This window comes from Rhinoraja longicauda, chromosome 12 (genome assembly GCF_053455715.1).
Source record: "Rhinoraja longicauda isolate Sanriku21f chromosome 12, sRhiLon1.1, whole genome shotgun sequence".
Taxonomy (NCBI): domain Eukaryota; kingdom Metazoa; phylum Chordata; class Chondrichthyes; order Rajiformes; family Arhynchobatidae; genus Rhinoraja; species Rhinoraja longicauda.
Window position 1 is genome coordinate 1,592,542 of NC_135964.1, and position 25,876 is coordinate 1,618,417.

The 25,876-nt window shown below is 43.8% G+C and overlaps 1 protein-coding gene across 9 annotated transcripts in view; it reads right to left on the reverse strand.

Moving 5' to 3' along the window:
- dmd (dystrophin) overlaps positions 1 to 25,876 on the reverse strand; it is a 1,595,363-nt gene that overhangs the window by 938,351 nt on the left and 631,136 nt on the right. For all 9 annotated transcript variants that reach the window (XM_078408877.1, XM_078408870.1, XM_078408878.1 and 6 more), the window contains one exon: positions 9,031 to 9,201. In XM_078408877.1, the coding sequence (XP_078265003.1) occupies positions 9,031 to 9,201 (171 nt within the window). The remainder of the gene's footprint in view (positions 1 to 9,030; positions 9,202 to 25,876) is intronic.

Below are 25,876 nucleotides of genomic sequence, written 5' to 3' on the forward strand. Positions count from 1 at the left end.
TTTTAAATTTCCGGACTTGAAATGTACAACATTCAAGTCCGGACCATGGTGACTCTTGGGACTCAGTGTGGTCTACAATCTTACACTCTTATACTTAGTATGAGTGTGCCTAATGTATAGTAGGATTGTCACTTTAACTGTATGAAAAAAAAAGAACTTCACTGTACTTAGGTACAGGTGACAATAAAACACCATGGAACCACGTTGACCAATTTCAGATGGGCATTGAATGTTTCAGACGGCAGGCACAGAGATCACAAAAACAGATAACCCAGTCTATTCACGTTAAAGCCACCAGATTGCTAGCTTCATGCTGCCAATTATTTCAACAATCCTCACTGTTGACAAATAACATGCATCATGATGGGACAACAAAAAAGCAACGGAAAGGAGGTCACACTATTTGAAATAGACTTGAAGATGAACATCTATCTTGGTTGCAGCTGGTCCTTGCATTTATACAGGAGAGTTCATTTTGGAAATATTGTGTGGTGGCACGACATGAGGAACAGCACGAGCTCCCAGATTTCTAAATCTGCACAAATGATCTTGGTGCTAATGTACAAAGTGACAAAAGCATTTAGTGTCTCCCGGATCCAGGAAGCCCCCCTGCTAGAGTTACAGGAGTGGAGGGCCATAGAGCTGAAAGCTGTTATCAAACTCCAATGCAGTGATAAATTCAGTCAATTTACTCACATGGTGAAAACCCTTTCAAAAGCCTTTTCCAAATAAATGGATGTGGACAGGAAGTTTCCATTAGTGGGAGAGTCGAGGACTGGAGGTCACAGCCTCAGAATTAAAGGACGTTCTTTTAGGAAGTCGATGAGGAGAATTTTCTTTAGTCAGAGGGTGGTGATTCTGTGGAATTCTTTGCCATAGAAGGCTGTAGAGGCAAAGTCAGTGGATATATTTAAGGCAGAGATAGATTCTTGATTAATGCAAGTGTCAGAGGTTATGGGGAGAAGGCAGGGGAATGGGGTTAGGAGGGAGAGATAGATCAGCCATGAATGAATGGCAGAGTAGACTTGATGGGCCGAATGGCCGAATTCTACTCCTATTCGTTATGCCCTTTAATAGACTCCCGGCCTCGGGCACTGCTCAAATCATCAGACCCCCCATTAACCCCCAACAAAACAATTTCACCCATCAGGACGTAGTGCAAACAAGCAAATGCTTCACCTGGCCTTCACGCACTGACAACTCGTGCAGGCCTCACCGCCAGCACTTCATTGCTGTCACACCACCATGACAGCAAGCAGGCAGACAGCACTGAATGATGCACTCTCCTCTCCCCTGCCAGTCTACATGGTACATGACAGAATCCTCAGTTCTAATCCCTGCAATCATATTCCACCTCTGCCTCAACCCCGCACACTTTTGCTTTACAAGCTGCAAATTACGGGACCCCTCAACCTTCTTCCATCCCGATACGCAAAAGCCAAATTGGCCGGCCTGAGAAAGCAAAACGACTGTTTTGATGAAGAGAATGTCACTCGGTTTAACACTACAACCATTCTGTAAGGTCATCAGGTCATAAGTGATAGGAGCAGAATTAGGTAATTCGGCCCATCAAGTCTAATCCACCATTAAATAATGGCTGATCTATCTCTCCCTGCTAACCTCATTCTCCTGCCTTCTCCCCATAACCCCTGACACCCGTACTAATCAAGAATCTATCTCTCTGCCTTAAATATATCCATTGACGGTCTCCACACCCTTCTGTGGCAAAGAATTCCACAGATTCACTATGAGTTATAACTTTTTTCCATATTTAGAGTAGAGCAATGAGGTGAACACAATGAGACTGTGGAATGAGTGTGCAGAGGCTGGAGCTAAGTCTACAGTACGAATGAAGTACTCAGCAGCTTGCAGCAAGGTAATATTGCAAGCACCTACTGCTGTAGGAAGACTTCAATAAGGCAGGCTCCAGGGGATGGGAGCACAATTAAGTGCTTGATATTTTCAAAAGCCTGTCTGTGCAATGTTAAGAAACATGGAAGAGGTTGGCACAAGAGAATGTGACAAACGTGGACTCCAGCCTTCGCCGACAGGAAGCAGCAATGACCATGAGGGAGATAGATAGGGTGAATGCACAGTCTTGTACCCACAGTGGGGGAAGCAATGACACAGATTTAGTGGAGGGATGCATTTGGCAAATCCAGTTCTTCAAAAATGCGCAAAACAGGTGCTCAAGAGATTGGGAATTCACTGTTGGTTGAATTAGAACAGGTAATATTGCATATCACATATGTTCCCTCAACCCTCCCCTCAGAATAATCTCAAATATTCCAGAAAGTTCAATGATATCTCTCTTACATCAGATGTGCTAATATAATTAATATCTAATGGATACGTCTTAGTGGCTCAACAATTTTTGTTCTGTTGCAATAAATTTTATTGTGTCCATCAGCACAGCCACCTGTCCACCTGTCACCTGACCACCTGTCCACCTGACCACCTGTCACCTGACCACCTGTCACCTGACCACCTGTCACCTGACCACCTGTCACCTGACCACCTGTCTACTCTCTCCTTGCTGCATTGAAAACAAATTTCACACAAATGTCTGTGAGACCAGGTGCAATAATGAGTGAGAAACATCACTGTCAATCTCCTCTGAATATCCCAGCCCCACTCTATTATTCTGAGGCTGTGGGCCTGGAAATAAAAAATAACTTTGTGCCCCAGAAGATCTCAGTAATTCGTTAGATCATGATGTGGAACATTTGCATGTTAATATGAATATCAGTACTTTATACTGCCAATTTATATAATAATTTTCCTTTATATTACAGTTATGCGAAAATTTAATTAAAACTTGAACCAACTGGCCATGCAAATGTCAAAATATATGGCAAAGTGCCATCTTTTGATGCTGCACTATTAATTAGGATGGCAATTTTACCCTGCTCCCAGACCAAAAAAAAATCTTTCACTTAAAAGTTTATTGCTACTTTGAAAGTTATTATACCCCCTTATCTCCATCTCATCATGTTCTCCCTTTACGGCACAATGATCCCTGACCCAACACAAAGTTCCAAAGCACAGTCTTGCCTGTTTAGCAATTCAGCACTTTTGATCTGCTATTGGAGATGAAAAACATATTTGTGGTACATTGATTGTTTCATTCTGGAATGAAGCTGCTTTCACTAATCTCATGCCGTGAATGCAACAGACACCGTGAGGAATGTGGCAAAGATTGACACAAAAAGCTGGAGTAACTCAGCGGGCCAGGCAGCATTTCAGGAGAAAAGAAGTAGGTGATGTTTTGGGTCAGAACCCTTCTTCAGACAGGAATGAGGAATGTGACAATTGCAACTCCTAGTTAAAGAATAGCCAAATCATTAACTATGAAAGGCAACTGGATATAGAAAAGGCTATGGGAATCTTCAGCATCCTGACTGTGATAGAGAAGAAACAAGGAACTGCAGATGCTGGTCAATATACAAAAGGACACAAAGTGCTGGAGTAACTCAGCAAGTCAGGCAGCATCTCTGCATAACAGTCTCAACCCAAAATGTCACCTAAAGATGTTTCCCAAAGATGCTGCCTGACCCGCTGAGTTACTCCGATACTTTGTGTCCTTTTGTGACAATGAAAACTTGCTCTAATGAACAAGTCATGTATCTGGCCAAGTGGATTGAGCGTTGCTGAAACAATGTCATTTGTTCAGCATGGCAGAAAGCTGCACAGGAGGGAAATGTCAAATACCAAAGGACATGGCGTACAGGGGCAAAGTCTAAATGAGGCAAGTAGGGCAGGTTCTTTTGCACAGAGTGGTGGGTGCCTGCAATGCATTGCCAGGAATGATAGTGGAGGCAGATACAATAGGGGAATTTAAACGGCTCTTGGACACGCACATGGGTATGGAATGAATTGAGGGAGATGGATCATGTGCTGGCTTGATGGACTCCTGCATTGGATATTGGCATGGATATTGGGGACTGATGGGCCTGTTCCTGTGCTGGACTGTTCTATGCCCTATGTGCTGTTAACAAAACAAGGGACAAGTTAGCTAATCACCACCCAGTCCATCGATCAGCAAAATGATTGGAGGAGTTGCCAAGCTTGCTGTCGAGCAGCAACAATTCATCAATAACCTGTTCAATGATATCTAGTTCGCATTCCATTTGAACCCATCACTCCAGACTTTAACTGAACCTTTGTCCAATTATGGATGACAGAGATAATGCAGAGAGTGACGACCTTGACAGGAGGGCAAGACTTCACTGAGCGTGACATCAAAGAGCCTAGGTTAACCAAAATCAATGAACCAAGGAAAAAATGCTCCTGCCGGTGGTTGTGGTAAGTCAGCCACTCCAGCCCCAGGTCATCAATGTAGGAGTCCATCAAGCTTTCTCAGTTGAAATGCATCCTTTAGCTACTACATCAGTGACCTGCCTTGCCTTGTAAGATCAGAACCGGAGATGTTGATTGCACAATGATCCGTTCCATTCACCACTCACCAAATGAAACATGATGTACAAAGCAGTATATTGGATTACATGCACCACGTGCCAAACACTGACCACCTCTAACAAGGGACAGACAGTCTGATCACCTATCCTGAATCGTATCACCATCACTGAGTACCCACCATCACAATTGACCAGAAGCTCAAGTGAATAAGCTTGTGGCTTTAGGAACAGTATATACATTGTGTATCCTGTTGGAGTTAATTCATTTTCTGACATCTTAAAATGTTGTCACTATCTAGCATCTAGTCAGGAGTGTGATGGAATATTCTTCAACAACATTCAGGAAGTTTGACACCACCCACAGAAATGTAGCCTCTTTGACTGGCATCCCCTCAGGCATGCAAAGGATTCATTTCTTCCCCCATTCTTTGCAACCAGTGCTAATGCAGCTGCAGTCTTCTTCTTTCAGGTCCATCATCCATGTTTCAAATGTTACATCACTGTCATCGTCCATCCTGAAAAGGGCGCAAGCTTCCCGCGATAATCAGTGGGAGCCATCACTTGTACAATAGATGATGGTGCTAGTAGAGTTGTGTGTACCATCCATAAAATCCACCTGGACTTTGGCCAGCATCTCCCAAAGCCACATCCTGGCCCAGCAAGCAGGGCAAGGGCAGCTGCTTTTACCCCTCCCATTGTTTGAGTGTAACTGTGCCATTGCTCTTTCACTTTTACTGGGAATCACATTCCAAAGCAAAGCGGGAATACGCTTGGCAGAAGGACTGCAATGGTTGAAGGCAACATTACACCATCACCTTCTCAAATGGCATTCAGAGCATGGAATTAGTGTCTTATCTATATTGAGCTTCTTCTCTTGTTTATTATGGTGTCTACAGAGTACTATGTTCACATATCCGTTGGACATAAGATTTGCATTGTTCTGTTTTGGGATATATGCCTATAAAACATTCTTGACTCTTGATACTCAAATCCCCCAAAACATGAAGAAAAGAGAAAAAAAAGGCAATTTCAAGGAGATTATCTTGGCTGCAACAGTCTCATTTTTGCAAAGTCAAATGTGACATTAAGACATCGACATTTTATTTTAAAGTAATTTAGAATACTTCATCAACATCATCATTTGTTTCTTTATCATGATATTGCCCGTTTAACAACAATTGAATGAGATGCGAATGTGTTTAAGCAGTAATTACGAGACAGTAAAGGATTTGACAAGTCTGCAGGAATGAAGAGAGAGAGTTCAAAGAATACACGATACCTTCTCTCCAACCAAATTATATTTTATCGCTCTCTCATAAAATAATAATTTTCTATTTGGAAGTACATCTTCAATCATCCCCTTTTCCAAGCTATTCCTTTTACGATTTGAATTGGAAGATCCAAATTTGCAAACAGGAAAAGCAAAACTAAATTGAGAAACAACCTGGAGTGGATCAGAGGCAGAATGATCATATAGTTTGTATTTTTGTTTCATATTTATCATCAACGGATCTAGCCTTCCCAGTTTCTGATCTCAGTGAAGAATATCTCTATGATACTTCTGCAATGTTGCATTTTGCTCATATTCTTTTATTTACAACACTGAATTTACAGTTCTTTACCAGTGCTCAATTTGTACATTTTTTTAATCTTCAGTCCTGTGCAGATTTACTTCAGTAACAAACCTTCCTCCCTCTTCTGCTATTAATGATATATATTTTATAATTTTATCCAGTTACAGTAGAGTGGCTGCGTTACAGCGCCAGAGACCCAGGTTCGATCCAGACTATGGGTACTGTCTGTACCGAGTTTGTACGTTTTCTCTGGGTTCCCTGGTTTCTCCCACATTCCAAAGACGTGGTTTGTAGGTTAATTGGCTTCTGTAAATTGTCATTAGTGTGTAGGTCAGAACTAGTGCATGGATGATTGCTCGTCAGCGTGGACTTGGTGGGCTGAAGGGCCTGCTTCCACAATGTACCTCTAAACTAAACTAAACAATGTGTTACAAAAATCAACATGCAAAAAATGTAGATATGGACATACAGACCACACTGTGGTAAAGGAAATTGTTGTGAGAGTTGGTGGTCAGGCAGATTGTCTTGTGTGGAGACAAGATTTAGCATCTCAACCACGTGCCTACACCAAACTGCCCATCAGAATTAACTTACTTTTAGCACTGACGTCATATGCTATTTAAGATGCAAGACTGAAAATGTGGGACTACCAGGGTGTTAAATAACAAGCAGGATAGATAGCTTTAAAATGTAAATACTGAAGTGATAACCTGCAGCTGCACCTTCCATTTGGAGCCACCATCTTATCACTTCACCGAGGCCGGGATGCCAACAGTTGAATGCTGCCATATGCTGGCGTGCACTTTCCTTCATTATTCAATGTCACAGGAACAGTGTCTTAACAAGGGAGCAATGCTCCAGATGGCAGAGCTTTCAAACTTCCAATGTGACTACAATGAGACTTCTGCAAGAAACTCTTCAATTCAATATTCATCTATTCAACTGAAGGAACTCCCTTCCTCGGGTATTTTAATAAAGGTTATGCCTGGACCATGCTGCCAGGGTTGGTGGTGGAGGCAGATAGGATAGGAGCATTGAAGAGGCGTTTGGATAGGCACGTGGATATCCAGGGAAAGGAGGAGTATGGGTAATGTGCAGGCAGATGAGATTAGTTCAGCTTGGCACCATGGCGGATGCAGAGACTATGGGCTCAAGGGCTTTTCTGTACTTTTCTATGTTCTATAATGTTAATTTAAACACTGCTCGAAATACAGCCTTTACTGGAGTGTTTGTAGTGGGAGAGGACATAGTGAGAGGTTGTGCAACAATCATCCTCATAGTCTGCATGGAACATCATAATCCACCACCATTACCACCATCCCTGGCAGCAATTCATTATACACACACACACACATATATATATTTAATTGCAATTATGCCTATTTGGAAGAAAAAAAATTGTCACTCATGCTGTGTAAGAAAATCTCTTAAGGATCAGGTCAGTGTTGAGTTTTACTGCCATGTATTTCAGTGAAGAAAAAATCAAGACCAAATCGGAAACACTCCTCTTAACTTGACCTTTCCTGTGCTATCCAAATTCCAAATTACACCTCGCTGAAAAAAAGTTATTGAGGGAACAAAACCTGTCTGCATTTCACCTTCTTCCAGTCAGAGCACAACAATGAAGAAACTTTAAATGTGCCGCTCTTCATTTCAGTTTGGATATGCAAAAGACAGCTCTTGTCACGGATTCTGATGGAAGTTGGCATTAAATAAAAAGTATTAAAAAGTACTACTTCCAAACTGACATAGATTCATAAGAGTTCCGTCCACAAACATCCAGTTGATTAGTTTTGTCCTTTCTCATGGCTCCACAATTATTCCATGGCATTCAGAAATGTCACCCTCACGGCAGTGGACAGCACCCTAGAACTTGAGTTTGATTTAGTTTATTGTCACGTGTACTGAGGTTGAGTGAAAAGCTTTTTTGTTGCGCGCTATCCCATCAGCAAAAAGACTATACATGATTACAATCAAGTTGTCCACAGTGTACAGATACAGGATAAAGGGTGTAACGTTTTGTGCAAGATAAAGTCCGATTAAAGATAGTTCGAAGGTCTATGACCACTCTCTAGTTGGTGAGTGGACGGTTCAGTTGCATGTTAACAGCTGGGAAGAAACTGTCCACAAATCTGGAGGTCTGTATTTTCAAACTTCTGTCCCCCTTGCCTAGAAGAGGTGGTGATTGTGGTGAGACTCGCCCTTGATTATGCTGGTGGCCTTGCTGAGGCAGCGTGAAGTGTAAATGGAATCAATGGAAGGGAGGTTGGTTTCTGTGATGGACTGGGCTGTGCCAACAACTCTGCACTTTCATGCAGTGCATGTTGTGGTTCAAGTCCCATGAAAGAGATTTGAGCACGTTGCTGTTTAAGGGATCTTGAAGCAGACAAACTGGTTGCCACGACTTCCACATGACAACAGCAACTACTTCACTGATCGGAAAGCATTTGGAATGTCTTGCAAGATTGATTAGTAGGACTGGATGTTACAATCCCTAGGGTTTGCACTACAATTGACTGGTGTTGTTCTTGGGGATGAACACTACTTCATTGATCGGAAAGCATTTGGAATGTCTTGCAAGGATATATACTTAACTACGTCAAATGTAAAACTATACAATCCCAAAACAGCCTAATTGAAAAAAAGATAAAAGGTAAGCTTTCCAAAGTGAGGCTGCCAAACTGCTGCTTGAGTGGATCTGAATTTAGGTATGATTAGCAGAACAATGTTCGTAGGCTGTTCTCACAAACCACATCCCCCAACAGAGAAGGCTGCTCAAAATGAGTACTCATTTCTTTGACGTATTTTTGTACAGTATTTTCAACTGCAGCCGACATGCTGAAAGACTGTGCTCGTGCTTTTAATCTGTCTCAGTTTTACAGCTTGTGATAAGACAAAGTAATTATGAATAAACAGTTGTGGAATCGCTAAATTAAATGCCAATAATGTCTGTTAGCATATGTTTGTCAGCTGCTAAGGTCAAAGGAAACAGACCTTCTTTAACAGCGTTTCCTCAAAATTAATTGAATCATTCCTACCTTACTCCAGGCAACCTCAGAGTCTAAATTAGTAGGCATGCCTTCGACTGCTGATCTCCTTGTCAACTCTGCATCCGTGGCCGCCAGCCACTCTGTCAAAGCATTCACTTCTTTCCTGAGCTTCCGCGAAAATTTCAGAGTCTTCTCCAGTTCTTGCTTTCCCTCAGTTACCTGAATGACCAGGGAGGTGAAAAAAGAAATCATATTTAAGCTGACTGTTTCAATGGTCGGCAGTGGAAACTGTCAAACGTAATCAAGCAGAACAAGCTCGATTCATTCATAATGAGAGTGGTGCTGTAAATTAGGGTGACGATCAGTTGGTGGAGTGGGGATCATGCAGAGTCTCCAGAGAGGCTCAACGAGACGCTTGGAGATGAAAGGTCAGAGACATTAACTGAGATACATGAGGAAAAATGTTCACGGTGGGGGGGCTAATGAGAGGCAGGAGCATGTCAGAGATATCTAAGATAGACACATAATGCTGGAGTAACTCAGCAGGACAGGCAACATCTCTGGAGAGAAGCAGTGGGCGACGTTTCGGGTCGAGACCCTTCTTCCGACATCGATGTGGGGTTGGAGAGGAGGACATGAACATCAAAGGAAGAGAGGGGAACAATCAGAAAATAGGTTCCTCAATTCCCAACAACAGGTCACGTAGGGTCACCACCATTTCTCAAAGCTGTCTCAGTTGATGCCTACCATTAATTGTGTGTCTGGAGAGCACGGTATAACTCTGTGTGTGGTTTCAGAACACATGCCTGCACACCATTTGCCACAACTGAACAAGACCAGCACTCTACCCCATGCACGGAGAATGAATTGCAGATGCTGGAATCTTTAGCAAAACACAAAGTGGTGAAGTAACTCAGCAGGCCAGGCAGCATCTATGGAGGACTTGGATAGGCAACATTTTGGGTCATGACCCATCTTCAGATTGGTTTAATGTGTATTACATGTGTATGCAGTCTTACATCGGAAGGACTTGAATCTAATTTTCAGAAGCATTCTGCTGGAAGACCATGTTCAGCAATCCATCATGTAATTATATCATTTTCCATAGTGCAATGTAATCCCTCAGCTATTGTTTATTCCTCATTAAAGCGATTTTGCCAGAATAGCTATATGTCTTCACATTAATAAATTATCATGAAAATGGCACTTCCTTTGTAAATAAGGAGGAACAAATGTTAAACAACCTGATTTACAATTATTTTCGAAGATACACACAAAAAGCTGGAGAAACTCAGTGGGTCATAGAAACAGAGACATAGAAAATAGGTGCAGGAGTAGGCCATTCGGCCCTTCGAGCCAGCACCACCATTCAATATGATCATGGCTGATCATCCAAAATCAGTACCCTCTTCTGGCTCTTTCCCCATATCCCTTGATTCCCTCAGCCCCAAAGAGCTAAGTCTAACTCTCTCTTGAAAACTGGTGTGGGTCAGACAGCATCTCTGGAAAATAGGAATAAGTGACGTTTTGGGTCGAGACCCTTCTTCAGACTGAGCGGCAGGGAAAAGGGAATTGAGAGATAGAGATGGTGATATATATATAGAACAAATGAATGAAAAATATGCAAAAAAGTAATGATGATAAAGGAAGCAGGCTGTGGGCTAGGTGAAAACGAGTTGTAGACAATGTGACTCAAGATGACTGAACATAATACAACGATGGGTGGGGGAGGAATGGAGAGAGAGGGGATACAAGGGTTAATTCAAGTTAGAGAAATCAAAATCGTACTGCTGGGTTGTAAGCTGCCCAAGCGAAACATGAGGTGTTGTTCCTGCAATTTGTGTTTGGCCTCACCCTGACAATGGAGGAGGCCCAGGACAGGAAGCTCAGTGTGGGAATGGGAGGGGGAATTATTTTCATGGCTTCCACATATATCACAGAAAATAATATGAAGTGCTGAGCAAAAAATTATTCTTGTTCTAGAAAAGGACAGGACCACATCCTCCAACAGTCACTGAATGTCTTCCACCACACCAGATAGCAAATTTAATATTAAAAACCAATTAGAAATACTGCTGTCGTTTTCATACCTCATCTTCTTTGATCATTGGAGCATTTCCTCCAAACAGATACCGATGAAGTTTCATGTATTAAACTGTACTGGAATTGTGTCAAATGAATGATTCAAGATACAAAATTCAATTTATTGTCACATGTACCAATTATGTTACGGTGAAATTTGAGTTACCATACAGCCATACTAAGTAAAAAGCAACAAGACACACAGCCACATAAAATAAAATGTAACATAAACACCCACCACAGCGGATTCCACATTCCTCACTGTGATGGAAGGTAATAAAGTTCAACCATCTTCCTCTTTGTTCACCCGCGGTCGGGGCTGTTGAACCGTCCACAGTCGCCGCTGCCGACTGTCCGAGGCCCTCGCGTCGGGATGATCGAAACTCCTCGTCGGGACGGTTGAAACTCTCCGCGGCATGGAGCTCCCGAGTCGGCCTCTTCTCACCAGAGACCGCGGGCTTCACGGTGTTAAAGTCCACAGGCCCCGCAGTTGGAGCTCTCCACAGTCGATCCTCGGCAAAGGATCGCAAGCTCCACGATGTTAAAGTTCGCGCTGTGCCCATTGCTTGAAGCGCTGGGCGGTCTCCAGGAAACACCGCAGCACTCCACGATGTTAGGCCGCAGTGGGGATGGAGATAAGACACGGAGAAAAATCGCATCTCCATCGAGGCAAGAGATTGAAAACAAGTTTCCCCCAATTCCCCCACCCCCACATAAAACAAACCGAGAAACACTAAAACATACTTGAACACATACTTAAAATATAAAAAACGGAACAAAGGACAGACAGACAGTTGGCGAGGCAGTCAGTGCTGGCCCTGCAACCCGGGGCTGTTGAAGAAATGAGATGCTGCACTTTGAAGACCTGGCCCCTTCTCTAACTTGCAGTGCAATTTTATCAAATATTTCTCAACCACTCTCAAACAGCAAATATACGTAAAACCCGAGTGATGGGCGAGAAGGCGTTGCAAACTTTAAAAAGGGCGCAGGGGTAGAGTTGCTGCCTTACAGCGAATGCACCTTCGGAGACCTGGGTTCCATCCCGACTACGGGTGCTGTCTGTACAGAGTTTGTACGTTCTCCCCATGACCCGCGTGGGTTTTCTCCGAGATCTTCGGTTTCCTCCCACACTCCAAAGACGTACAGGTTTGTAGGTTAATTGGCTTGGTAAATGAAAAAATGTCCCTAGTGGGTGTAGGATAGTGTTAATGTGCGGGGATCGCTGGGCGGTGTGGACCCGGTGGGCCGAAAGGGCTTGTTTCCGCGCTGTATCTCTAAACTAAACTAAACTAAAAGCTTTCAGGCTCAATGCTGTAGCTGGAAGAACAGACGCAAAGATGCAGAGCTTGCTAGTTTAGTCCGGTCTCAGTGCGTGCATGCTGCATGGACAATCTTGTTCAATGAGCTCTATGGGGGTGTGACAAAGATAGGAAAGTGATAGGTGGATGCATGTGAGGGTGTTTCGTGCCAAATGGGTGGACAAAAGTCCGAGATGCAATGAAGTCAAAAGACTGTGAGATAACATGTTTCCTCTGGATCGCTTCCACTTGGACAGCTTTCCAACCAACGGAATGACTATTTTAGGTAACTAACCATCAAAAACGCCATCCCCTCTTTTTCTCCCCCCTCTCTTCCCTCGGCCTCATCTGGATGCACGCTCATTTCTCCTACTATCCTGCCCCTCTTTTACCTTCCTCCCATCCCCTTCCAATAGACAATAGGTGCAGGAGTAGGCCGTAAAAACACTCTTTCCAGGTGAGACAGAGGTTCACCTGCACCTCCTCCAACCTCATCTATTTTATCCGCTGCTCCAGATGTCAACTTCTCTACATCGGCGAGACCAAGCGCAGGCTTGGCGATCGTTTCGCTGAACACCTCCGCTCAGTTCGTCTCAACCAACCTGATCTCCCGGTGGCTCAGCACTTCAACTCCCCCTCCCATTCCCAATCTGACCTTTCTATCCTGGACCTCCTCCATTGTCAGAGTGAGGCCCAGCGCAAATTGGAGGAACAACACCTCATATTTCGCTTGGGCAGTTTACACCCCAGCAGTTTGAACATTGAGTTTTCCCACTTCAGGTAGTCCCTGCTTCCCCTCTCTATCCCCTCCCCCTTCCCAATTCTCCCACTAGTCTTCCTGTCTCCATTAACTTCCTATCTTTGTCCCGCCCCTCCCCTGACATCGGTCTGAACAAGGGTCTCGACCCGAAACGTCACCCATTCCTTCTCTCCCGAGATGCTGCCTGACCCGCTGAGTTACTCCAGCATTTTGTGTCTACCTCCAGAGATGCTGCCTGAACCACCAACTTACTCCAGTGCTTTGTGCCTTTTTGCTTTGGAAAGTAAATGTGTAAGTATTTGGGCTGGGGTCAGTTTTCTTTAGGCAGTGGTTGGGTTGTGTTTTAATTTGATCATGACATATTTTATAGGAGTGGCAAATGGTACATTTACCTATGTGACATTCATAGTAGAGACAAATGCCTCAGTGGGATTACATGGGGTTTATTGATCATTTAAAATTGATGCATATGTGATGTCTAAAGGGAATGGCGATCAGGTTAACACCTCCTCCACTATCTTAGGTGACAGATATTACTGGGCTACCCTCTGTTCCACTCCTGAAGCCTTTAACTCTTTTCAGCAGCGAGGTTCTACAATCGCACCCTCTCATTGAAGCATAAGTATGTAACTTCATTTCATTAACAGACAAGACTCTGGGAATCGGCAAGGCCAGCAGCATAATCAAGGACAAGTCGCACCCTGGCCACTCCCTCTTCTCCTCTCTCCCATCAGGGAAAAGGTATAGAAATGTGAAAACGCACACCTCCAGATTCAGGGACAATAGACAATAGGTGCAGGAGTAGGCCATTCGGCCCTTCGAGCCAGCACCACCATTCAATGTGATCATGGCTGATCATTCACAATCAGTACCCCGTTCCTGCCTTCTCCCCATACCCCCTGACTCCGCTATCATTAAGAGCTCTATTTAACTCGCTCTTGAATAGACAGTTTCTTCCCTGCTGTTATCAGGCAACTGAACCATCCTACCACAACCAGAGAGCAGTGCTGAACTACTATCTACATCATTGGTTACCCTTGGACTATCCTTGATCAGACTTTGCTGGCTTTACCTTGCACCAAATGTTATTCCCTTATCATGTATCAATGCGCTGTAAATGGATCGATTGTAATCATGTATTGTCTTTCTGCTGACTGGGTCGCACGCAACAAAAGCTTTTCACTGTACCTATAACGTGACAATAAACTAAACGGAAACTGAACTGACCAAGTACTCATAAATGTTCTGAGCTTAAAATGAAAGAAAAGATATTGTTAATCTTCAGTATCTAAACAGACTTTTTTTAAAAGCCCAGAGCTTATGTTTGACCTGGCAAAGTGTACATATGAGGATGTATACTGCCATCTGCAGCTTGTACTCAGACAATAACAACTACCTGAAACAATAGCAAGTATTACCGCAAAGTAAACTTAATCCTTTCCACACACCAGCTTGATCAGATACAGATATGTCAGCGTGGCGAGAGAGGGGAGAACATTGGGGTGAGACAGAGATGGACTGAGGCTTCTTCCCAGCTGCTATCAGGCAAATGAACCACCCAATCACCAACAGAGAGCAGTCCTGAGCTACCATCTACCTCTCCGGAGACCCTAGGACTATCTTTAATCGGACTTTACTGGGCTTTATCTTGCACGAGACGTTATTCTGTTCATCTTGTATCTGTCCACTTGATCTGTACACTGGGCGGCTTGATAGTAATCATGTATCGTCTTTCCGTTGACAACAAAAACGGGGTGCAGGTCACAATAAACCAAACTAAACTAATGTAGAAAGGCAATAGAAGTGGGTGGGAAGAACAGAAGGGTAGAGGGGTGATAACATGAGTAAGTACGTGACGAGGAGGAAAGGGAGAGGGGGAGTGGAAGAGGAAAGCAATTAACAAAGATATGATAGTGAAACACGGAGATAAATTGGGAGATAAGGGGCAAATGAGGCTCAAAGGTAGAGAGAGATGCAGGAGGAGGGGGTGGGATGATCGAATCCCAGTTGATAATCAATCACTGAACACTGTTTTGATGGCACCACCATTTGGTAAAATACCGTACAAAATAATCCACATAGAAAGTGCTTGTACTAACAGAGAAAATTATCTAACTCAAATGAGCACTTTGAGCAATTTATTTAAATATAAAATTGATTTTCCTTCCACAAAAACCTAAATATATATATATTTAAATGAATCGTTCCAAGTGGTGGGGTGAGTTGGATGGTTTTCTGGGTTCTCTGCACAGACAGCACCCCGGGCCAGGATCTCTGGCGCTGTCAGACAGTGGCTCTACCACTGCGCCACTACGATGGAAAATCAAAATTCAATTAAGATATAAAGTCTTAAATTAGTAAGAGGTCTTACCAAGTCTTGCACCATTCATCCTTAAGATAGTTTGGAGTATGTTAAAATACATATATTGCTAATTTAATATTATCAGCAGTTCCATGCTGAAATCGCCCAGAAGTGATTTGAATTGAGCCAACTCATTTCACATTGCTTCTTACAGCCAATGGGACATAAGTTCAGCCCATCAACGGTTAGGCAGAGGTTCACTTGCACCTCCTCCAATCTCATCTACTGTATCTTCACTAAGGAGGATACAAACAATCTCCCAGATGTTCTAGTGGCCAGAGATCCTAGGGTGACAGAGGAACTGGAGGAAATCCACATTAGGCAGGAAAAAGTTTTGGGTAGACTGATGGGACTCAAGGCTGATAAATCCCCAGGGCCTGATGGTCTGCATCCTAGGGTGCTTAAGGAGGTGGCTCTAGAAATTGTGGACGCATTAGTGATTATTTTCCAATGTTCTATAGATTCTGGGTCAGTTCCTGTGGATTGGAGGGTAGCTAATGTTATCCCACTTTTCAAGAAAGGAGGGAGAGAGAAAACGAGAAATTATAGACCAGTTAGTCTGACATCAGTGGTGGGGAAGATGCTGGAGTCAATTATAAAAGACGAAATTGCGGAGCATTTGGATCGCAGTAACAGGATCGTTCCGAGTCAGCATGGATTTATGAAGGGGAAATCGTGCTTGACTAATCTACTGGAATTTTTTGAGGATGTAACTAGGAAAATTGACAGGGGAGAGCCGGTGGATGTGGTGTACCTCGACTTTCAGAAAGCCTTCGACAAGTCCCACATAGGAGATTGGTGGGCAAAATTAGAGCACATGGTATTGGAGGTATGGTACTGACATGGATAGAAAGTTGGTTGACAGACAGAAAGCAAAGAGTGGGGATAAATGGGTCCCTTTCAGAATGGCAGGCAGTGACTAGTGGGGTACCACAAGGCTCGGTGTTGGGACCGCAGCTATTTACAATATACATCAATGACTTGGATGACGGGATTAAAAGTACCATTAGCAAATTTTGCCGATGATACAAAGCTAGGTGGCAGTGTGAACTGTGAGGAAGATGCTATGAGGTTGCAGGGTGACTTGGACAGGTTGTGTGAGTGGGCGGATGCATGGCAGATGCAGTTTAATGTGGATAAGTGTGAGGTTATCCACTTTGGTGGTAAGAATAGGAAGGCAGATTATTATCTGAATGGTGTCAAGTTAGGAAAAGGGGACGTACAACGTGATCTGGGTGTCTTAGTGCATCATTCACTGAAAGGAAGCATGCAGGTACAGCAGGCAGTGAAGAAAGCCAATGGAATGTTGGCCTTCATAACAAGAGGAGTTGAGTATAGGAGCAAAGAGGTCCTTCTGCAGTTGTACAGGGCCCTAGTGAGACCGCACCTGGAGTACTTTGTGCAGTTTTGGTCTCCAAATTTGAGGAAGGATATTCTTGCTATTGAGGGCATGCAGCGTAGGTTTACTAGGTTAATTCCCGGAATGGCGGGACTGTCATATGTTGAAAGACTGGAGCGACTAGGTTTGTATACTGGAATTTAGAAGGATGAGAGGGGATCTTATCGAAACGTATAAGATTATTAAGGGGTTGGACACGTTAGAGGCAGGAAACATGTTCCCAATGTTGGGGGAGTCCAGAACCAGGGGCCACAGTTTAAGAATAAGGGGTAAGCCATTTAGAACAGAGATGAGGAAAAACTTTTTTAGTCAGAGTTGTGAATCTGTGGAATTCTCTGCCTCAGAGGGCAGTGGAGGCCAATTCTCTGAATACATTCAAGAGAGAGCTGGATAGAGCTCTTAAGGATAGCGGAGTCAGGGGGTATGGGGAGAAGGCAGGAACGGGGTACTGATTGAGAATGATCAGCCATGATCACATTGAATGGCGGTGCTGGCTCGAAGGGCCGAATGGCCTACTCCTGCACCTATTGTCTATTGTCTATTGTCCATTTTTCCAGGTGTTGACTCTTATACATCAGTGAGACCAAACGTAGACAGGGCGATCATTTCGCTGAACACCTTCACTCAGTTTGCCTGGGCCTACCTGATCTCCCGGTTGCCAAACACTTTAACTCCCCCTCCCATTCCCATACTGACCTTTCTGTCCCAGGCCTCCTCCATTGTCAGAATGAGGCCAATGGCAAATTGGAGGAACAGCAGTGCATATTTTGTTTGGGCCGCTTACACCCCAGTGGTATAAACGTTGATTTCTCTAACTCCAAGTAACCCTTGCATCCCCTCTCTTTCCGTCCATTCCCCACCATGGTCGTTGTACTAGTTTCACTGGGGTCCTGGCCAGTTTCATTGTCTGTATAACTCATATCCACCTAGCCCACAGCCAACAATGGCCCATTTCCTTGATCGTCGTTATTGTTTTGCGTATCTTTCATTCACTTGTTCTATTTCTCTCCCTATCACCTTGTATATCTCTCATTTCCCTACCCCCTGACTCTCAGTGTGAAGAAGGGTGTCGACCCGAAACGTCACCCATTCCTTCTCTCCAGAGTCCCGCTGAGTTACTCCAGCTCTGTCTAGCTCTGGCTGAAGGCAGATAGAGGTCCCTGCAATGAAACATCACCATTAAATATATTCTGTGCTCCACCACACAAGTTGACCTCCTGTTCCAGGGAAGCCAAGTATGAAATTTGACATAATGAAAATCGCACAAGACCTATCAAACATGCCACGATATCCCACTGAACTAATGTTCATGAATGTGATGCTCTGTTGATCTAGGGTGGATTATTGCAGTTTGTGACACCTCCAGTTGATTTAAAGTGCTTCTGACAAGAACACTGTGCAGCCAGCACATCTGCAAGAAACAATGAGGCTGTGTAATTAATGAATGGTCAGCACTCCGCTAGCGGTAGCGAGGGATCACAGTAGGAAGCACTCCCTGCTTCTGACACCATCTTCAATCAATTCTAGAAAGCTAAATCAATTCTGTTCTGCCAAGGAGTGCTCATGTTATTTATCTATCAATGGAAAACTACTAATAGTTGGATAATCACTTAAGAAATAATTCTTAACAACATACATCAAGGATGTGTACAGAGAAAGAGGAAGGAGAGATGGCAGGGACAAAGTGCAGGGGGATGAAAGGTAGAAGAGGGCGAAAGGGGGAAAATAGGAAGGGAATAAAGCACAAGGAAGGTGGAGGCAGAGAATAGAGAGAGGGGGCAGGGAGAGGGGGCAGGGAGAGGGGGGGCAAGGGGGGGTGGATGGGAATGGATGGGTAATGGAGAGGGGGGTGAGAGAGAGAGAAAGAGGGAGTGATGTGGTTGGACAGGATAAGTTTCAAACTTCTGCAGCCCACATCTCAACTCAAAATCAAGTGCTGGGACGATGATACGGCCTTGTTGATATCAATATCAGCAATGGAGACCTTTCCTGGCACAGAAACAAAGGACATAAAGCTGGAGAAGTAGGCATGTAATGGCAAACCTGGCTCTGGTGTCAGAGCATCCTGGTGAGACTGAAGGGAGCTTTGAAACCTACAAGGTTCATTCATTTAATTGTCTGCCCCTTTGGAGAAAGATAACATCTACATGGTCATCCTACCACAACCAGAGAGCAGTACTGAACTACTATCTATCTCTTTGGTGATCCACAGACTATGCTTGATCGGACTTTGCTGGCTTTACCTTGCACTAAACGTTATTCCCTTATCATGTATCTATACACTGTAATGGCTCGATTGTAATCATGTATTGTCTTTCTGCTGACTGGATAGCACGCAACAAAAGCTTTTCACTGTGACACATGACAATCAGCGAAACTGAAGTATCAATAACAAGAACAGGTGAGACAGAGTTTCACCTGCACCTCCTCCAACCTCATCTATTGTATCTGCTGCTCTAGATGTCAACTTCTTTACATCGGCGAAACCAAACGCAGGCTCGGCGATCGTTTCGTTCACCATCTTCGCTCAGTCCGCCTTAACCAACCTGATCTCCCGGTGGCTGAGCACTTCAACTCCCCCTCCCACTCCGACCCTTCTGTCATGGGCCTCCTCCAGTGCCATAGTGAGGCCCACTGGAAATTGGAGGAACAGCACCTCATATTTGGCTTGGGCAGCTTGCAGCCCAGCAGTATGAACATTGACTTCTCCAACTTTAGATAGTTCCTCTGTCCCTCCCTTCCCCTCCCCTTCCCAGTTCTCCCTCTATCTTCCTGTCTCCACCTATATCCTTCCTTTGTCCCGCCCCTACCCCTGACATCAGTCTGAAGAAGGGTCTCGACCCGAAACGTCACCCATTCCTTCTCTCCTGAGATGCTGCCTGACCTGCTGAATTACTCCAGCATTTTGTGAAATAAATAACAAGAACAAGTATACTTCAGGTGCATGCATGCTCTTATTCACGGGGATATTCTGGCACGATTGTCATGCTACAACCTATCTGTTAAGGCAGACCCACGATGGAATCTTCGAATGGACGTGTGTCTTTTTAAAAACTTATTTGAAGGTTCCCTGCCATTGAATAATGTAATTGCTGCTACATTCTCAAATAAAGATTTCTGGCACATACATGGACAACAATGGAAAAAGATTGATCAGAAAATTGGCAAAGAAGGATCCTGACCCAAAACGTCACCTATCTATGTTCTCCAGAGATGCTGCCTGACCCGTGGAGTTACTCCAGCACTTTGTGGCTTTTGTTCAAGATTCCAGCATCTGCAGTTTCTTGTGTCTACTTTTTCCCACTGTTCTATCTGACTGATATCTGCAGCTGTGAAACCAACATTGCCTGATGGTCGGCATGCTGGGATGAACTTTAATTTTATTTGTGATTGACTGAGTCTATTAATGGCTTAATGATCTAATTACTCTCTGTTTTAATTCTCACCTTATTCCAGGTGTACTGGGGTTCCTGGACGATGCGTTTAATTTGTTGGAATAATTTACACTGATTAAACATCCTCATAGGTTAGCATCAGCAGTGGTTTAATTGTTAACTTTATTGCCTTGCAATTTGATGATGGATGTTCTAATCCCATTCCAGCCCGACACTGGAAGTAAAGTTGTACTTTCAGAGGTGTAACCGTTCGGATGAAAGATCAATTTTCAGGATACATTCTCTGGTGCAAATTAATAGTTTTGTGGTTTTATTTGGGAAACAGATGTGGGTCCTACCAATGGGTCCTGTGCTTGCCAATACGATACGATGCGATAGAACTTTATTTATCCCAGGAGGGATATTGATCTGCCAACAGTCATAAAAACACACCTGGAGAATTGTGTGCAGTTTTGGTCTCCTAATTTGCGGAAGGACATTCTTGCTATTGAGGGAGTGTAGCGTTGGTTCACGAGGTTAATTTCCCGGGATGGTGGGACTGACATATGATGAAAGAATGGAGCAACTGTGGGTGTATTCACTGGAATTTAGAAGGATGAGAGGGGATCTTATAGAAACATAGATGCAGAAAACATGTTCCAGATGTTGGGGGAGTCCAGAACCAGGGACCACAGTTTAAGAATAAAGGGTAGGCCATTTAGAACTGAGATGAGGAAAAAGTTTTCACACAGAGAGTTGTGAATTTGTGGAATTCCCTGCCACAGAAGGCAGTGGATGTATTCAAAAGAGAGTTAGATAGAGCTCTTAGGGCTAGCGGAATCAAGGGATATGGGGGGAAGGCAAGAACAGGGTACTGATTGTGGATGATCAGCCATGATCACATTAAATGGGGGTGCTGGCTCGAAGGGCCGAATGGCCTACTCCTGCAACTATTGTCTATGTTTCTATGTATCCATGTGGCATTCTGTACTGCATCTTTGTGAAACCAGTCTGTTGCTGAAGGTACCGCTCAGGTTGACCAGTGTGTCATGGAGGGGGTGAGCTGTATTGTCCAGGTTGCTCTGCAGTTTGAGGAGCATCCTCCCCTCCAACACCACCTCCCATGAATCCAACAGCGCCCCCAGGAGGCAGCCAGCCCTCCTGATGAGTGTTAATCCTATTGGCACCCGCAGGCTTCGCCCTGCTGCCCCAGCACACGGCAAGATGGAGGAGATGGCACTGGCAACACCGATTGGTAGAACACGTGCAGCATCTCACTGCAGACCTTGAAGGAGCGGAGCCTTCTCAAAAAGTGCAGCCGGCTCTGTCCCTTCTTGTACAGGGCCTCAGCGTTCCTGGACCAGTCCAGTTTACTGCCCAGGTACACTCCAAAGTATTTGTACCCCCTGGTAAACTGCACATCCACACCATTGATGGAGACATGGGGACAGGGGCGTTCCTCTCCTACTAAAGTCCACCACTAACTCCTTATCTATATCTATTCCACAATCTGCAACACAGCAGCAGGTTAGATAAACACACGGATATGTGAGGGATATGGGGTGTGCAAATGGTCTGACAAATTTTAAACCCTCTCTCCACCAGCGATTACACTTCACCTGCCACTCTCATTTTATCCTTTCATTTACATGAGAGTGGGCTACTTCTCAGAGATACGTTTGAATGGCTGAGCAACAGCTATTTTCATGGTTCCAGATAGTTTACATGCTGCAGAACACAAACTGAGATCTGTAATGGCCATCTCCATGGCAGAGGAAGTAAACCTCCCATTGTACATGCACTTACTGACAATGTAATATGTGGCCAGGCATGGTACAAATGAATGTCCGCTCCTGTGAATTTTTGTGCTAATTTAGACCTAGGTCTGAAGAAGGGTCTCGACCCGAAAAGTCACCCATTCCTTCTCTCCAGTCAGAGATATGCTGATAAACATGATCTTATGCTGGAGAAAGGAATTTGATGCAACTTTGCTTCTTCTGAAATCGAGGGCACTTTGAAAAGAGCATCCTGTCCCAGGCAGCATCTCTGGAGAGAAGGAATGGGTAACGTTTCGGTTGGAAGGGTCTCCAACTTCTTCTGAAGAAGGGTCTCGATCCGAAATGTCACCCATTCGTTCTCTCCAGACATGCTGCCCATCCCGCTGAGTTACTCCAGGTTTCCGTGTCTATCTTCAGTTTAAACCAGCATCCGCAGTTCCTTCCTACACATCCTGTTCCAGTTTGTTTGGCATAGGGGCTGCTTCTCCATTGATTTCAATGGAGGGGAATGATTACAAGGGATTTGAGTGTCCATACATAAACATTATTTCTAATAGTTCAAGTATATTCAAACAGAGTTTTAAGTTTTCACTTGGTTAAGTTGTTAAAAACCACAGACAATTTACACCAAGAAGCCATGTGATCCGCCTTAATTGTATCTTTTCAAAAAGCACCTTCCAGCACTCTGTCTAGACTCCAGCTGCTCTCAGCTACAAGCGCACATCCAAGTATTTATTTTCAAAAAGCATTTCTGCCTATATCACCCTTCCAGGCAGTGCAATTCACAGCCCTGCCACCTTTTGAATAAATAATTTTACTCTCATCTCCCCTCCAATCCTTCTACCTTTAGGTCTGAAGAAGGGTCTCAACCCAAAACGTCACCCATTCCTTCTCTCCAGAGATGCTGCCTGTCCCGCTGAGTTACTCCAGCTTAATGTGTCTATCTTCTACCTTTAACATACTCACTGATGGTTGTCTCTCTGCCAAGTGCTTTCCTATTTACTCATTCTAGGCCCCTCAGTTCTACGTCTTAATGAAGTCTTTCCTCAGCTTCTGTTCCAATGAAAACAGACGGAGCTTATTCCCATGTGTAGGAAGGAACTGCAAATGCTGGTTTCCACCAAAGATAGACCAAAATGCTGGTAAAGACCCAAATGTCAGATATTCCTTATCTCCAGAGAAGCTGCCTGTCCAGCTGTCTGAGCTTATTCCACCTTCCCACATAGCGACAATGTTCCAGTCCTGGCAAGATCCTTGTAAGGCTAACATTAAAAACATTAAATTTTAACAAGTTTTTTAACATGTTAGTGGATTTATTTTCATCTTCGACGTGTGACAACGTTGACAGCAGACTGAAGCAGCTGATGGCAATTTATAGCATTTATCCAGCTGGGCATGTTGCTCACCCATCCCATCCAACCTGTCTGTGATTGAATTGCTTCATGGAAGTTAGTGTTGATGCACAGGACCTTATTACAATGGGTGGCACCAGCTTTGCTAAGCAAAATCAGACATGTCTCAACACTGAGTTAGACACATGGATAGGAAAGATTTTGAGGGATAAGGGCCAAAAGCAAGCATGTGGGACTAATGTAGATGGGTCATCTTGGTCCAAGTTGGGCCAAGGGGCCTGTTTCCATGCTGTATGACTCTCTGACTCACTTGCTGGGAGATATTCGAGGCTCCATCTCTGCAGCAGTGTGACCGCAGTCACAACTCACATTTCCTACTCAAGACAATTAGAAGCAATTTCTCGGGAGTTTGAATAGTCCAATGCTACAGTCTCATGCCCACCTGATACTGACCTGGGAAATTCAAGAGTGGAGTTACATGTCAGAACAGCAGATATTTTAATGTCACAGAGTATCTTGTTCCTTACCCACCAATGTGAAACCGTGAAATTAGGTTCTGAGTTCAAATACTTTGGAGGCAGGCAAGGTTGGAGACGATTACATATTTTCTTTGACTGGACCAAAAGAATCTGAAGCAGAAGCCACTGGTATATTACTAGTAATATATCGTCCAGAAGCAGAAAATGTGTAATTTCTTGAGGTTGAACACTTGACATTTTGAAGAAGATGGCGTTCTACAATTTAGGTGTGTTATCTCATATGTAGCTCCATGTAAAACACTTCTGAGGGTTACTTGATTACATATTTTTTTGATTCTCAATCTTCAGTTTGTATGATTGGATCCTTCAAAGGCTTTTCACTCTAGGACCTAGAGTTTATTATAACTCGACAGCTCGATACACGAGCTTTCTTTGTCCTCTGACTCCAGAGGTCCAAAACGGAAAGTATTTGTCTTGCTTCAGTCTTTCTGCTGATGTCCAAGGACCCACAGCATGAAACCACCAGAGTGCTGCTGAACTTTGCGGGATCGAAGAAGAGTGAAATGAATAAATGTCAGTGGTGCAGCAGGGAATGCTCGACTGAGATGGCAGCAGTGGAGGGGAAAGCTCTATGTTTGTGCTGTGAATGCCTGACATTGGATGCCAACAATATGCCATTTTGTATCGCCATCATGAGTTGCTTACATCATGAAAGAACGTCATCAGGTACACTGAACTCAAAATATTCTTCAATTCAATTCATCTTTGAAACATTACTCTTCATGTGGTCTATGCGTATTAAGCATAAAATCTTTCATTTATTGTCCACTTGTCATTTCACAGGCTTAAGCCAATGCAGGGACCTCACGTTTTACACGTGATCGTTTTATGCATTTCTGAAATAACGTGCTTGTTTAATTATTACCAAAACCGAATTTCTGCGTCATTTTTTTTTTTTAAACGCCCTTAAATTTATGCCTGCTTAAATATATGTGTTTAATTTATGTGTTATTGAATTCTTCAGGATCGTAACCACCACAGAAAATACGAGGTGCCTGTCATTTAAATCTCCTCATAGATCACTGTAAAGACAATAATCTTCCTGTTGATGCAAATGACCACGAATGCCACAAATCAGCCTTAAAGGTACAGTTTAAACAGTACAAAACTGCCCTAAAGATGCCTTAAATGTACATACACTTTTCCATTCTCCTTGTAAGTTTAGTTTTTTTTAGTTTTAGAGGTAGGGTGCAGAAACAGGCCTTTTGGCCCACAGGGACCAGCGATCCTCCACGCATTAACACTATCCCACATGAGGGACAATTTACATTTCATGTCAAGCCAATTACCTACAACCCTGTACATCTTTGGAGTGTGGGAGGAAAGCGATGATCTTGGAGAAAACCCACGCAGATCACGGGGAGAACGTACAAATTCTGTTCAGGCAGCACTTGTAGTCAGGATAGAACCCGGGTTCACAATAACACACTGTAGCCAAGATCCTGTGAACTACGAAGATGCAAATCCTAATGTTGTGGTAGAAAGGATGGTGGGATCTTCCCTGGATGAACAAATTTGTACAATCACTGTGTCCAAGAACAAGCATATCTGCTTTAACTGCAATGAGTAGCAGTTGGGAAATAAATGTGAAATCAGTCCCACCTTCATCGACTGCCCCCTCCATCGACTGCCCCCTCCATCGACTCCTTTAAGTCCAGGCTCAAAACCTATTTCTACTCCCTAGCGTTTGAGGCCCATTGAGGAGGTGCTGTGAACTGTTTTGTATGTGCTGTTATGTTTGTGTGCTACTGTATGTTTCATTTCTTCCTTAGTACCTAAACAGATGTACAGCACTTTGGTCAACGTGGGTTGTTTTTAAATGTGCCATACAAGTAAAATTGACTTGACTTGACTTGACTTCATCAAAAATCAGAACAAAGAAATTAAATAGTTCAATGTGAAAATCTGCAAGTGCAAAACAACTTCACTTACTTGGTGAGTTTAGTTTAG